Genomic DNA, 11,430 nt, shown 5'->3' with positions numbered 1-11,430 from the left:
TATCTATACTATATTATAAAGCATTTGGCTAAAACTCTTAAAAACTCTTAAACTCTTAAAACTCTTAAAGACAACATCTATTGCTAATGGTACAACCTGCTAAAACCATCCCTAAACCCGTTCATCCCTAAACGATTTCATCCTATCTGATTTCATCCATATCCTATTTCATCAAATACAGAATAAACATCTCATTTTAAATATAAAAAATCTAAAATATAATTAGGATAATTATGAATTCTAACAGAATACTTAATTATTATATTTATAAAATGTTATATTATTAAACCAAAAATAAACTATTTCATTATTAAACTTAAATTAAATTATAATAAAAAAAAATTAAAGAAATTACATAAAAAGTAAAAACTTTTAAATAGTTGATTTGATATTAAAATTGATATAATTTTTTTCAAATTTTTATGATATCTTCAAATTTATATTTTATTTAAAAATAAAATCATTATTGTTTTGTTTAAAACGCATAAAATCGTATTATAACATCAATAGAGACAAAGAATAAAATAGAACATTAAAATCAAGATGTGTCTCGCTGCATTGCGCGAATACTCTTCTAGTTTCCTGATAAAGACAATAAAACGTAGAAAAGGGTCATGCCTTGCAACGTAGCCTTTTTATGGGGTTTGCAGACCAATAAAACCAACCAGGGATCAACATCGCCGCCGGCCACAAACTACGGGAAGTTATGGCGTCTACCGCTTCCGGTGACGAGAAGACCGATAGGGAGGAGCAAGAAGAGGCTTTGGTCGCTTTGATCGAACATCGCGCCAAAGAAGTTGATCATCTTCGTACGCGTGTTGCTTATTATAAGTCCGAGGTTTTGTTACTCATTCCCTTCGATCGTAATCTCCTTAGATTTCTGTTATAATCGATTGATTAAAGTTTAGTGCAAGTTGGAGGTTGTTTGTTGATTTTTGCCTGTTAAAATTGGGGTTTGTTGTATAGTCGATGGAAGAAGATATTGGTTCTAGTGCTCTGCTTTAGGTTTTAAGAAGCAAAGGTAATATTGCTGACATTTTAGGGGAAATTGTTAGTGTATAATCAGAAAGTAGGAAAATAACTGAAGTGAAAATGATAAATGATGAAAATAGACCTTATAATGAAAAAAACTTATTCAGGAAGTGAATTTCAATGGTTTACTAGGGTTGATACAATGTCATATGGAAATTCCTGATTGCGTTTATTGCAGTTCTTTTAAATTATCTTTTTTATATTTGACATGTGTTATGTGTGAATGCATTGCTCCTTAGTATTTGTGGAGCACCGAGTAGTCGTTCATTCTTGAGAATATGTTGGTCTATAAATTTTAAGTTGGATACCCATGTGAGAAGATAAAAATTGATGACATTTTAGGGAAATTGTTAATGTAGGTTAATCACACAATGGGAAAATAACTGAAGTTAGAAATTGGGTGATGATGAAAATATACCTTGGAATGAAAAATTAAGGATGTGTCGACTCATCTAGGAAGTGAATTTCAATGGTTAGTTTGGTTTGATACGATGTCATGTGGAGATTGATGATGGATCATTGCAAAGATTACAATTTCTATGTCTTATGTGTACGTGTGAATGCATTACGCAAGTGTAAATACATGCGTCTTAGTGTTTTTGGAAAACATGAGTAGTGGTACACTCTTGAGAATAAGTTCGTTTATAAATCTTGTAGCTTGATATGCATGTATTATGCTACATGGCTTCCTAGATGAGAAGATAATCACTTGCTAAATTCAAGTTTGTATGTAAGAAGCTTTCCCATTGCTACTACTTCTTTGCTCACACTCTTGCATATGCTGGGGTTCTTAATGGAAACACTTGTTATCTTTAACTGTTCACTGTCATGTTGGTGTTGGATGTTAGATTAGATCATACAGAATACTAAGAATAGAAGTCGTGCCGAATGTGATTAATGATAAGACCGTTGGAGTGAAATAAGGATCTTTTTTCAGGGAAGTGTTATTGTTGGAAGGAATAATTGCCATGAATGTATCTATGGCGAGGGGCGCTTCAAGTCTTTTAATCCCAAGCATATAATAATTTTAAGTTGGTTATCCATTGGTTGTAGTTTTGCTGTGTGGCAAGAGCATGCCCTTGTTATATTGGATGGAACTTCTTTCCTTTTGTGTTACTTGCAAATCTTTACATTGTAATGAATAATCATTTCCTTTTCTAAATTGGGCAATAAAAGCTAATATCTTTTTGGAGAAGGTATGCAGCTTGATGAATCTGAGAAGAGGTTGGAGGAAACACAACGTAAATTGGCGCGCCTTCGAAGTCGAGGCAATGCTGTATCATCTACAAAATTTTCTGAAAATGGTATAAAAGTAAAAGAAGAGAGGAGATCGTGCAGTCCTTTAAAGATCAGTGAACATTCTTTACCGAACCATGCTGATAGAGGTAATGCGAACTCCTACAAGAGCTACACGCCGGATCATCCTAGAATTGCAAAACATGAGCAGAGGCCACAGCTTGTTATTCCTGCCGTGGATCCGAAACAATCTGCACTGACCAAAATGGCAGAAACCAGCAGTAAACCTTCAAGTGACTTCAGCTCTCGGCCCAGCACATCAGTTCCAACATATGGCAAAAGCATGGTGAAAGAAAAAGGATATAGAATCCCACCTGAACAGGAAGGTGTTGAGACACAATCCAGAGGGACAAAAAGGAAATTTGGTAATATTTGCCACTTCTGCAATTAGTGGGTCCTTTGGTTAAGTGACATTCTGGCATGTTTTTTTTTTTTTATAAAATCCATAATTTTCTAACGTAATTGAGAATCCACTGCTTAACAAAAGAATGCCACTTCCATATGTAAGAATGCGTAGAAACCTGTTAGAAGGTCATGGATTTAAAAAGGATCTCATTGGGTAAATTATCCGTTATTAGGTTAGCACGGCAAACTCTGTTTATGCATGTGTGCAAAAAGGTCTTTATTTGCAGCGACACCGTGCATGAGATTCGTGTCACTAATCCATCATAATTTTGCATACTTGTTTGATTTAATTGGACGCTTACTGGTTTTGCCAAAAATATTTCGGATTGCAGAGCAGCGTGAACACAGAGATATAATTCAGATGGTAAACAGTTCATCTTCACCACGCACAATCAATTGCCGGTCGTCCAACCACATCTCATGCCAGCATAAGAGAAAGTTGAGAAGTCTTGCCTTGTGTCCTACGAATGATCAGCTTTTTGTGACTAGGTACCCAAGTCCTCTCAACTTTTCATACCTAGGAAACTGGTAGAACAATATAAGATATTTCTTTCATTAAAGCTTCAAATACTAAGGATAAAAGATGGCAGTGGCGTTACCCTTGTTCTAACGGTTTTCTAATTTATCTTCATCTTTAACTGCTTCATCTTAGCTAACATTCTGAGTTTAGTTGTAAAAATACTAATACAAAATGGTTTACTTATTTGTTGGTTAGGTTAACATTAACCTTATTTTTGGCAACTACTAGAGTCGAGATAACATTTTATGCTTGACATAGTGAGAAATTCTCCATGTAATCTGATGAGAGGTGTCTAGCTTTTACTGATTAATGAGACATACTTTAGTATCAAGAATTCTGACAAAATTGATGAAAAAAATGGAGGCTCAAATCGTTATCTCTTATTTTGGAACTCAACTTACAATATTGATTTTTTTCTGGTTTTTTGTTCTTTTTTCCTCTTAATTCCTCTTTAGTCTTGTTCATTTAGTTACCAAAGTGGCACAACTCACCAAAAGTCCTAGTTCAATCCTTGTTGCGATAATGTGTGTGTGTGTGTATATACAGAGTCAAGCTCATACGAGAACATTAACTAAATAAGAAAACAAGAACATAGTCGAGTCACATGTGATCTTACACTAAAATCACGTATAAAATCACATGTGATTCACGCGATTTAGGTTGCAGGCCACGTCGCTCGCACACCCTTTTGTTGACGCTTAATGTAAAATCACATGTGAATTTGTACGTGATTTGACTGTTTTTGTATTCTCTTACTTAGTTGCTGTTCTCGTTTGAACCCCCTCTATATATACATATATTTGCACTCTTACAAGGATCTGTTACTGACTATGCTCTGGAATGCTTTGCAGTGCTTTGGATGGACTTGTAAATCTATGGCAAATTCAGTCTAGAGGGTATGTTCTATATCACATGCTCTGTTATCATTACCTGTTTCATGTTTACTATCCATTGGATTCTTGAGAAGCTTTCAAGATATTTCTATCCCCTCTTTCTTATCCAGTGCCTTGCTTTCTTCTACTTTTTGCAATAAGTATTGTGTCTTTAAACCTAGACATTCTAACTCAGCATCTTAATTCATCTTAAAAGTATTATTAATAGCATTTTCAATATCTTTTTTAAGTTATGGTTAACTATAGAATACTTTGTTTGCAATGGTTTAATTGATGTTAGATTCATATTATGATGCTCCTTCATGTAAGAGAAATGGAGATGATATGTAGACACCATTGAATACTCGTTTGCCGGGCTTTTGGACAAGACTATAGCCTAAATTACTGTAACTGCCTTCATTGATTCATAAGATGTTAAGTGTTTTTGTAATAAGCTTGGCTGACAAATATAGAGACACATGCAACATTATCTGTGTCTAAGGCCAGAGGCACTCTGGTTATTAAGGGTGCGTTTGGTATGTGAGACAGTAAAGGACATGACTGAACAAAAACTTCTTGCACCAAGTTTGGTTCGACAATTAGGCAGGGACTTGACTGAGTGGGACAAAAATGCATTTTTTTCCTTCCCACCAAAATAGGTGGAAGAAAATAAGGGAGATTGGACAAGCTTGGTAAATGACTAAAGTACTAAACTACTCATGTCAAATTAAAACGCTAAAACCTTTCGAACACCCGTCTCTACCTCGATCTCGCTGTCCATTCGTGTCATATCCCATCTAGTTCGGTCTCATCCGCATGCCAAATGCACATTAAGGGAAGTGCAGAAACAAATTGCATTGTTCAACCTATACTTCTTACATCAAATCAGTAGCTATTTGATGCAGGGCGATAAGTTTAAGATAGGTTTTGGGTTAAAACAATTAAAGTTGAATTATGGATTCTATAGTTCACTCCTAGAAGCGTGGATAGAATGCCTAGGATCTCTTGAGCATCACATCCAAAATAACATACAATATCTCACCATAGATAATTGGTGCATACAATTGAAGAGAACATAATTTCTGAACCTCAATCTCATTCAATCATCTACTAATCGATCTTTGGGATTCATCACTTTATATAGGTAAAAGGAATGGAATTTCAGGAGTAAGAAAACAAATAAAGTACTCAAGTACTTTTCATAACTAATATCCCACATATATCGACCAAACTCCCCTAAATCTACAACAATTAATAATAATACCTCAATTACAACAATTACTAATTATTTAACATCATATAAAATGAAGCACTATTCTAACATATATTTCTCGCTCTAATCTAATGACCCCTGCCTTATTTGCTCTTTTATTATTTTGTTCCTGGTCACACACCCTTTTGTTAAATCATACTTCACTTGATATTTCAGACATTCTTTCTTTGCTTCACATTTCAGGATTTTGTTCTTGATATCATGTAATGTCTATTAGAAGCTTTGTCGGTATTGTGATCATACATCTATTTATATTTTCTAATTTAGTTAATTACTCAAGCATGGTTAGTGATTACTATTTATTATTGTTGTTATTATCTGTTATTGTTAAGAACTTAAAGCTTGATTTTGGGTGGAAACTGCAATAAAGGAACCTCAACATTTTAAGGGTGTATGTGTAATAAACCTTATAATTTCTAATTTTTAAGTCCAATTCAATGCCATCCAACTTATTGAAGGTTTTTAGCTGGCATTGGTATCTTATGGGGAAAGTTGTAGCATAATTTTGCTTTTCTGGAACACTAAAAAATCATTTATTAATTTCAATTTGCAAGTCTTTAATTTGTTTTTTTTTTTTGAAAACAGGTCAAGTGCAAGTCTTCTAAGTACAGCCGATTGTGCATCTACCAAACATAGGAGATGGCCAGAAGATATAGCTTGGCATCCACATGGAGGCAGCTTGTTCTCTGTCTACAGTGCTGATGGTGGGGACTCTCAGGTAGCAGTCCTCAACCTGAATAAAGGAAAAGAGGTAAAAACTTATATAATATGCTACTTTTCGACATGCATAGCGACTCCAGACAAATTATTGTTTCATCTTCTTTATATTTGTTTGTGAATTGTGATATATGCATGCTGGTGCAATCTTTTCATTTTTGTCAATTGCTGGATTGGAGGTGCCTCCTAATTGGTTTGTACTTCCCCTATAGCCCTGAAAGCTTAAATCAAGACATTTAACATATCCATAAGCTGGAACTATATGTGGGTGGGATGTTTGATCAGCATTTAACTTTACAATAGGCTAGCTACTTAAAAAGAGGGGTGGGTGGGTATATAACAATTCTTTGATATCGTAGTAACTGTTTGGTTGGTTTTCCATTAAGTCATGTATGAATAAAGCTGTCTGTGTGGATTAATCTCTTTGTATAGATTTGGAAGGTTTTTGTTTCGGAGGGTTTTTTAATAGATGGAAGGAGCAGGTTTGGGAAAGAAACTTGGCTTTCTACATAAAGCTTCCCCTAAAAAGCTTACTGAATAAGCCACTTTCTATATCATTAATCCACTAAAAAACAGTCATGTATAGCTGACCAGATAAGCTGAGTCTCATTAAGCTGCTAACATACACGCCCTATGCATTCTAAGCCTCTAAGGTGCATTATGTATATATATAGATGAAAACAATATTAATTTGTAGCTCTTATCAGAGAACAAGTTGTGGTCTGTTATAGTTGCAAGGGGTTGCATTATGGTATACTTGTTTGTTCTTATGAAACACCCTTGAATGTCTTTTGGATGGTGTTGGAAATTCCGCATATCATGGATAAGTTGAGAGAGGGAAGACTGCAGTGGTTTGGTCACTTCCGTAGGAGACAAATGGCGGCTCCAGTGAGGAGAATAGGAAGTGATGGTTAGACCGAGAAGGACATTGGATGAGCAACTGAGGTTAGACATGGTGGCTTTAGGCATTTCCGAGGATATGATCTCTGATAGGAGTTATTGGAGACGCAGGATCTGTAGCTAGCATAGGCAGGAGCTGTAGAGGTAGAGGGTTGAAGGTAGGTTGGTTGTTGGGTTGTTTTTCCATCAAGTTGTTGGGTTGGTTGTTAGGTTGTTTTTCCATCAAGTCCTGTATGGATAAAGCTGTCTGTGTGGATTTTCTGTTTGTGTAAATTGGGAAGGTTTTTTCGTAGATGGAAGGAGTGTGTTTTTAATTGGGAGGGACATATATGTAAAAAACTTGGCTTTCTGCATAAAGCTCCCCCTAGAAGCTTACTGAATAAGCCACTTTCTATATCATTAAGCCACTATCAAGTAGTCATGTATAGCTGACTGAATAAGTTCTGAGTCTCATTAAGCTCATCAAGCTTCTAACAAACATGCTCTTAGTTAATGTGGCAGTTAGGTTTTTGCAGTCCTTTGGTTTGGTTTCTTATGGAACACCCTTATCAACTTATGTTGGTATCATTTCCCTTATTTGTGGATGCTAGTCGAGTCCCCCTTTAAGCAATTGAATTAATATCATTCTACCATACTTCAATCAACGCTTTTGTAACTTGTAAGCATTGTGTTTTTTTTTGAATAACTTGTTGCATTTTAAGCATTAATTATACGAACTTTATATTTGGATTTCAAGGTAGCGACTAATTTTATTACATTGATTGCATTTACACCACAGAAGAAGCGTGTAACTTTCTTAGAAGACAAACCACATGTAAAGGGTATTATCAACAACATAGTGTTCATGCCATGGGAAGACGTTTGTTTTGTGACTGGTGGAAGTGATCATGCTGTTGTTCAATGGACCGAGAAAAATGGGGAGGACTCATGGAAACCGAAAGTGTTGCATAGAAGCATGCATTCTTCAGCTGTAATGGGAGTTGCGGGGATGCAACAAAAGCAGATGGTAGTCTCTGTTGGTGCAGATAAGAGGATCATCGGGTTCGATTTACAAACCGGAAGAGCTGATTACAAGCATCAGATAGAAAGCAAGTGTATGAGCGTTCTACCAAATCCTTGCGACTTCAATCTTTTTATGGTTCAAACCAGGTAAAACACATTTCATCTCTCCAATTTTAGTACCATGATTTAGAGCTAATATTTCTGTTAATTCCTTTGTCCCAAAATAAGTGTCCATATTTCTATCAAGTCCTGTATGGTTAAAGCTGTCTATGTGGATTAATCTATCTGTATAGATTGAGAAGGTTTTTTTTTGGGAGGGTTTTTCATAGATGGAATGAGCATGTTTTTTAATTGGGAAGGGTAGGTTTGGGGAAAACTTGGTTTCTACATAAAGCTCTCCCCTTACTGAATAAGCCACTTTCTATATCATTAAGCCGCCACCAAACTGTTATATATAGCTGACTGAATAAGCTGTGAGTTCCATTAAGCTCATTAAGCTGCTAATAAACATGCCCAATTTGTCCCAGAATGTGTCCAGGTCCGAGGTGCAAGCTTGAATTCATATGGACCATCCTTCCACTCCCCAAACCTGCAATCCGTCAAAATATTTACTCCCTTGTCCTTAAACAAGTGCCCATATTTCTAATTTAGTTTGTCCTGAAATAAGTGTTCACTTTCAAAGTAAGTCCATACAAAGGCGGACCCAATTTTTTTTCAAGTGGTGGCACAATTTGACTATAAAAAATATCCTCTTTTCTTCATCTTCACAATAATAGTATAAGTCTGATGGTTGGTTCATTGTCTTTACATAGAAGAGACCTATGTTCTAGTTATGTATATATATATTTTAATGATACAAGAGGTATATAAAAGAACACTGAAATTTAAGCTAATTTTTTTTGACAATACTGGGACTTGAACCTGGGTCTTTTGTACAAAGGCAAGCGCATTTATCATCTCAGCCATTAACGTCTTGTGCTAATATTTCAGTTCCAAAAACTATATGGTGACACCCAACAAAAACAATAGGGTAACACCCTTCAGAAGCATAATTTTTTTCCCCTTATGATGGAACCATGAAGCGGTGGCCTGCATCATCGTATCATTCCATTTGGGTCCACCCTTGAGTGCGTACTTATCAGTTTTACCCTTCATCATGAGATGGAGAAGTTCATTACTCTTTCTATTATTAAGGGCAAAATTGTCATTTAGTTGATTAAAAAGTGTATCTTTACACATTTTTTAAATTGTGGGCCTTTTTCAACTTGGAGATTAGTCCACTAACAGCTGGACTCTTCTCAGGCAAGTATTGTGAAAATATAACTAGCTAAATTGAGGAATGGATTGGATGGGCGAGAGTGAAGTAGACAGGTGAAAGAATTGTGGAAAGTTTTTGGGTTTTAATTTGACATGGGTAATTTAGTAATTTACCAAACTTGTATTATCTCCATGATTTGTTCCACCTATTTTGGTGGGATAGAAAAAAATGCATTTTTGTCCCACACATTTTTGTCCCACTGAGAACATGTTCAGTCCAAGTCTAATGTCGCACCAAACGTGAGACAAGTTTTTGTACTATCCTGCCATGCGTAACAAACGCACCCTAAGTTCATAACCAGAGTGGCATAGGAAAGATTCTCGGTGGACACAAGAATCAAACTAGGCTTTCGTTCTAGGCTGTCATTCAAAGGTGCTTTTAGGTCCTTCTTGTTAGCAACTTAATGAGACTCGCAACGTATTCGGTCATCTATACATTATTGGTTGGTAGTGACTTAATGATATAGAAAGTGGCTTATTCAGATTGCTCTTAGGGGGAGTTCCACGTAGAAAGCCAAGTTTTCTTTTCAAATGGCCCCTTACAATTAAAAAACAAGTTCCTTCCATCAATGAAAAACTATCCCAAATAAAAACATCCTCAATCTATACATACAAATTAATTCACGCATACCGCTTTATCCATACATAACTTAATGGAAAAACCAACCAATTCTATTTAACATTTTGATCATTTTACGTCTTATTTGCAGTACTCCACAAAGGCAGCTTCGACTTTTCGATATCAGGTTACGGCGAACGGAAATCCACGAATTCGGTTGGAAGCAAGAAAGCAGCGAGTCTCAATCCGCCTTAATCAACCAGACATGGTCCCCAGATGGCTTCTATCTAACCTCCGGTTCAGCCGACCCAATGATCCACATCTTTGACATCCGGTTTAACGCTAACAAACCCTCCCAGTCCATCCGAGCTCACCAAAAACGAGTCTTCAAAGCCTCGTGGCACCACTCTCTCCCCCTCCTCATTTCCATATCCTCAGATCTCAATATCGGATTACACAATATTGTATAAAAACCAAAACCCGACCACCCAAGTTAACCGTGCTCCCCCCCCACCCATCTTGCTCAGCTTTTTCGTGGTTACATCATCTTTCCTTGTATGATCGTTAAGAACTTCTTCCGTACATGGTTCTTGTCGGAAAGCTTTGGCTTCTAGTTTTTATTCTGAAGCGGTTTTGGTTGCGGACGAGCGACGACCGAAGTAGACGACACAACGTTCGAGTTAACCAAGAAACAACACAGTTTTGTGATCTGAGGAGGTAAAATGCATACAGTTTTTAGGGCTTTTGTTAAGTGCAATGTTGTTTGGTAGACATTCTTAAAAATATGTGGGTATCTGCTATTTTTCATGCATGAATACATAGATAATTACCATCGTTTATTTGATATTAGACTTATGCTGAAGTCAGGGGTTTTAACGGAAACAAATACTTTTTAAGGTAGATGACATGTCTGCTTACATCTCATCTTCCGGATCCTACTTTTAACTGAAATACACCGAGTTTGTTTAACCTTGGTGGGTTTATTTTACGGTTTGGAGAGAACAAATTTTGTTTTGGTTTCGGGATAGAATTTATCTGTCGGGGTCGGTTTAAATAAGAAAACTAAATATCGTGAGAATGTAAGAATGGAAGATTAAGGGAAGATACCAAAGGGCCTTTGGTTTAGCAGTATCGTAGCTTTTGGTCTTCTAGGAGGTCAGGGATTCAAACCACATCAAAGGTGAGGAGAGTGTGTAAGTTTATTCGTTGCATAGAAAAAAGGTTAACGGAAGATTCATATATGGATAACTGAAAGAATCTATTTGAAGATTCATATATGGTCGTTTACCAAACGCTTATCCGGGTAAGCACTTATCAAGTCACATTGCCTTAGCGAATCAATATGGCAAGGACCAAGAATCTTACCCGGTAAGAGCGAAGGCAAGGACTGAGAGTCTTAGTCGGTAAGTGACGGCGATGACTCTTACCACGGTTAGCACTTACCAGGTTAGTTGTTACATATGATACCATTTTGGTGGACTAAAATTTTACCCGGTAAGTAATTGATAGTTTTGAATTTTTCCGGTAAGCACTTGCC

At 36.3% G+C, this 11,430-nt stretch overlaps 1 protein-coding gene across 3 annotated transcripts; it reads left to right on the top strand.

The window, feature by feature from the left end:
* Positions 1 to 646: 646 nt before the first annotated feature.
* LOC112514917 (U5 small nuclear ribonucleoprotein 40 kDa protein) lies at positions 647 to 10,953 on the top strand. Of its 3 annotated transcripts, none has more exons than XM_025121556.1 (7): positions 647 to 838; positions 2,237 to 2,693; positions 3,066 to 3,222; positions 4,105 to 4,149; positions 5,984 to 6,149; positions 7,797 to 8,164; positions 10,045 to 10,952. In XM_025121556.1, the coding sequence occupies exons 1-7, from the start codon at positions 707 to 709 to the stop codon at positions 10,361 to 10,363; spliced, it is 1,644 nt and encodes a 547-aa protein (XP_024977324.1). In that variant the 5' UTR covers positions 647 to 706; the 3' UTR covers positions 10,364 to 10,952. The 3 variants fall into 3 exon arrangements, with proteins under 3 accessions (XP_024977324.1, XP_024977323.1, XP_024977325.1); XM_025121555.1 differs by having other exon boundaries at positions 7,794 to 8,164; positions 10,045 to 10,951; XM_025121557.1 differs by having other exon boundaries at positions 762 to 838; positions 2,229 to 2,693; positions 7,794 to 8,164; positions 10,045 to 10,953.
* The last annotated feature ends 477 nt before the right edge of the window (positions 10,954 to 11,430 follow it).

This window comes from Cynara cardunculus, assembly GCF_001531365.2.
Source record: "Cynara cardunculus var. scolymus isolate 2C chromosome LG 6, CcrdV1, whole genome shotgun sequence".
Taxonomy (NCBI): Eukaryota; Viridiplantae; Streptophyta; class Magnoliopsida; order Asterales; family Asteraceae; genus Cynara; species Cynara cardunculus.
This window is presented reverse-complemented; position numbering and strand designations above follow the sequence as displayed.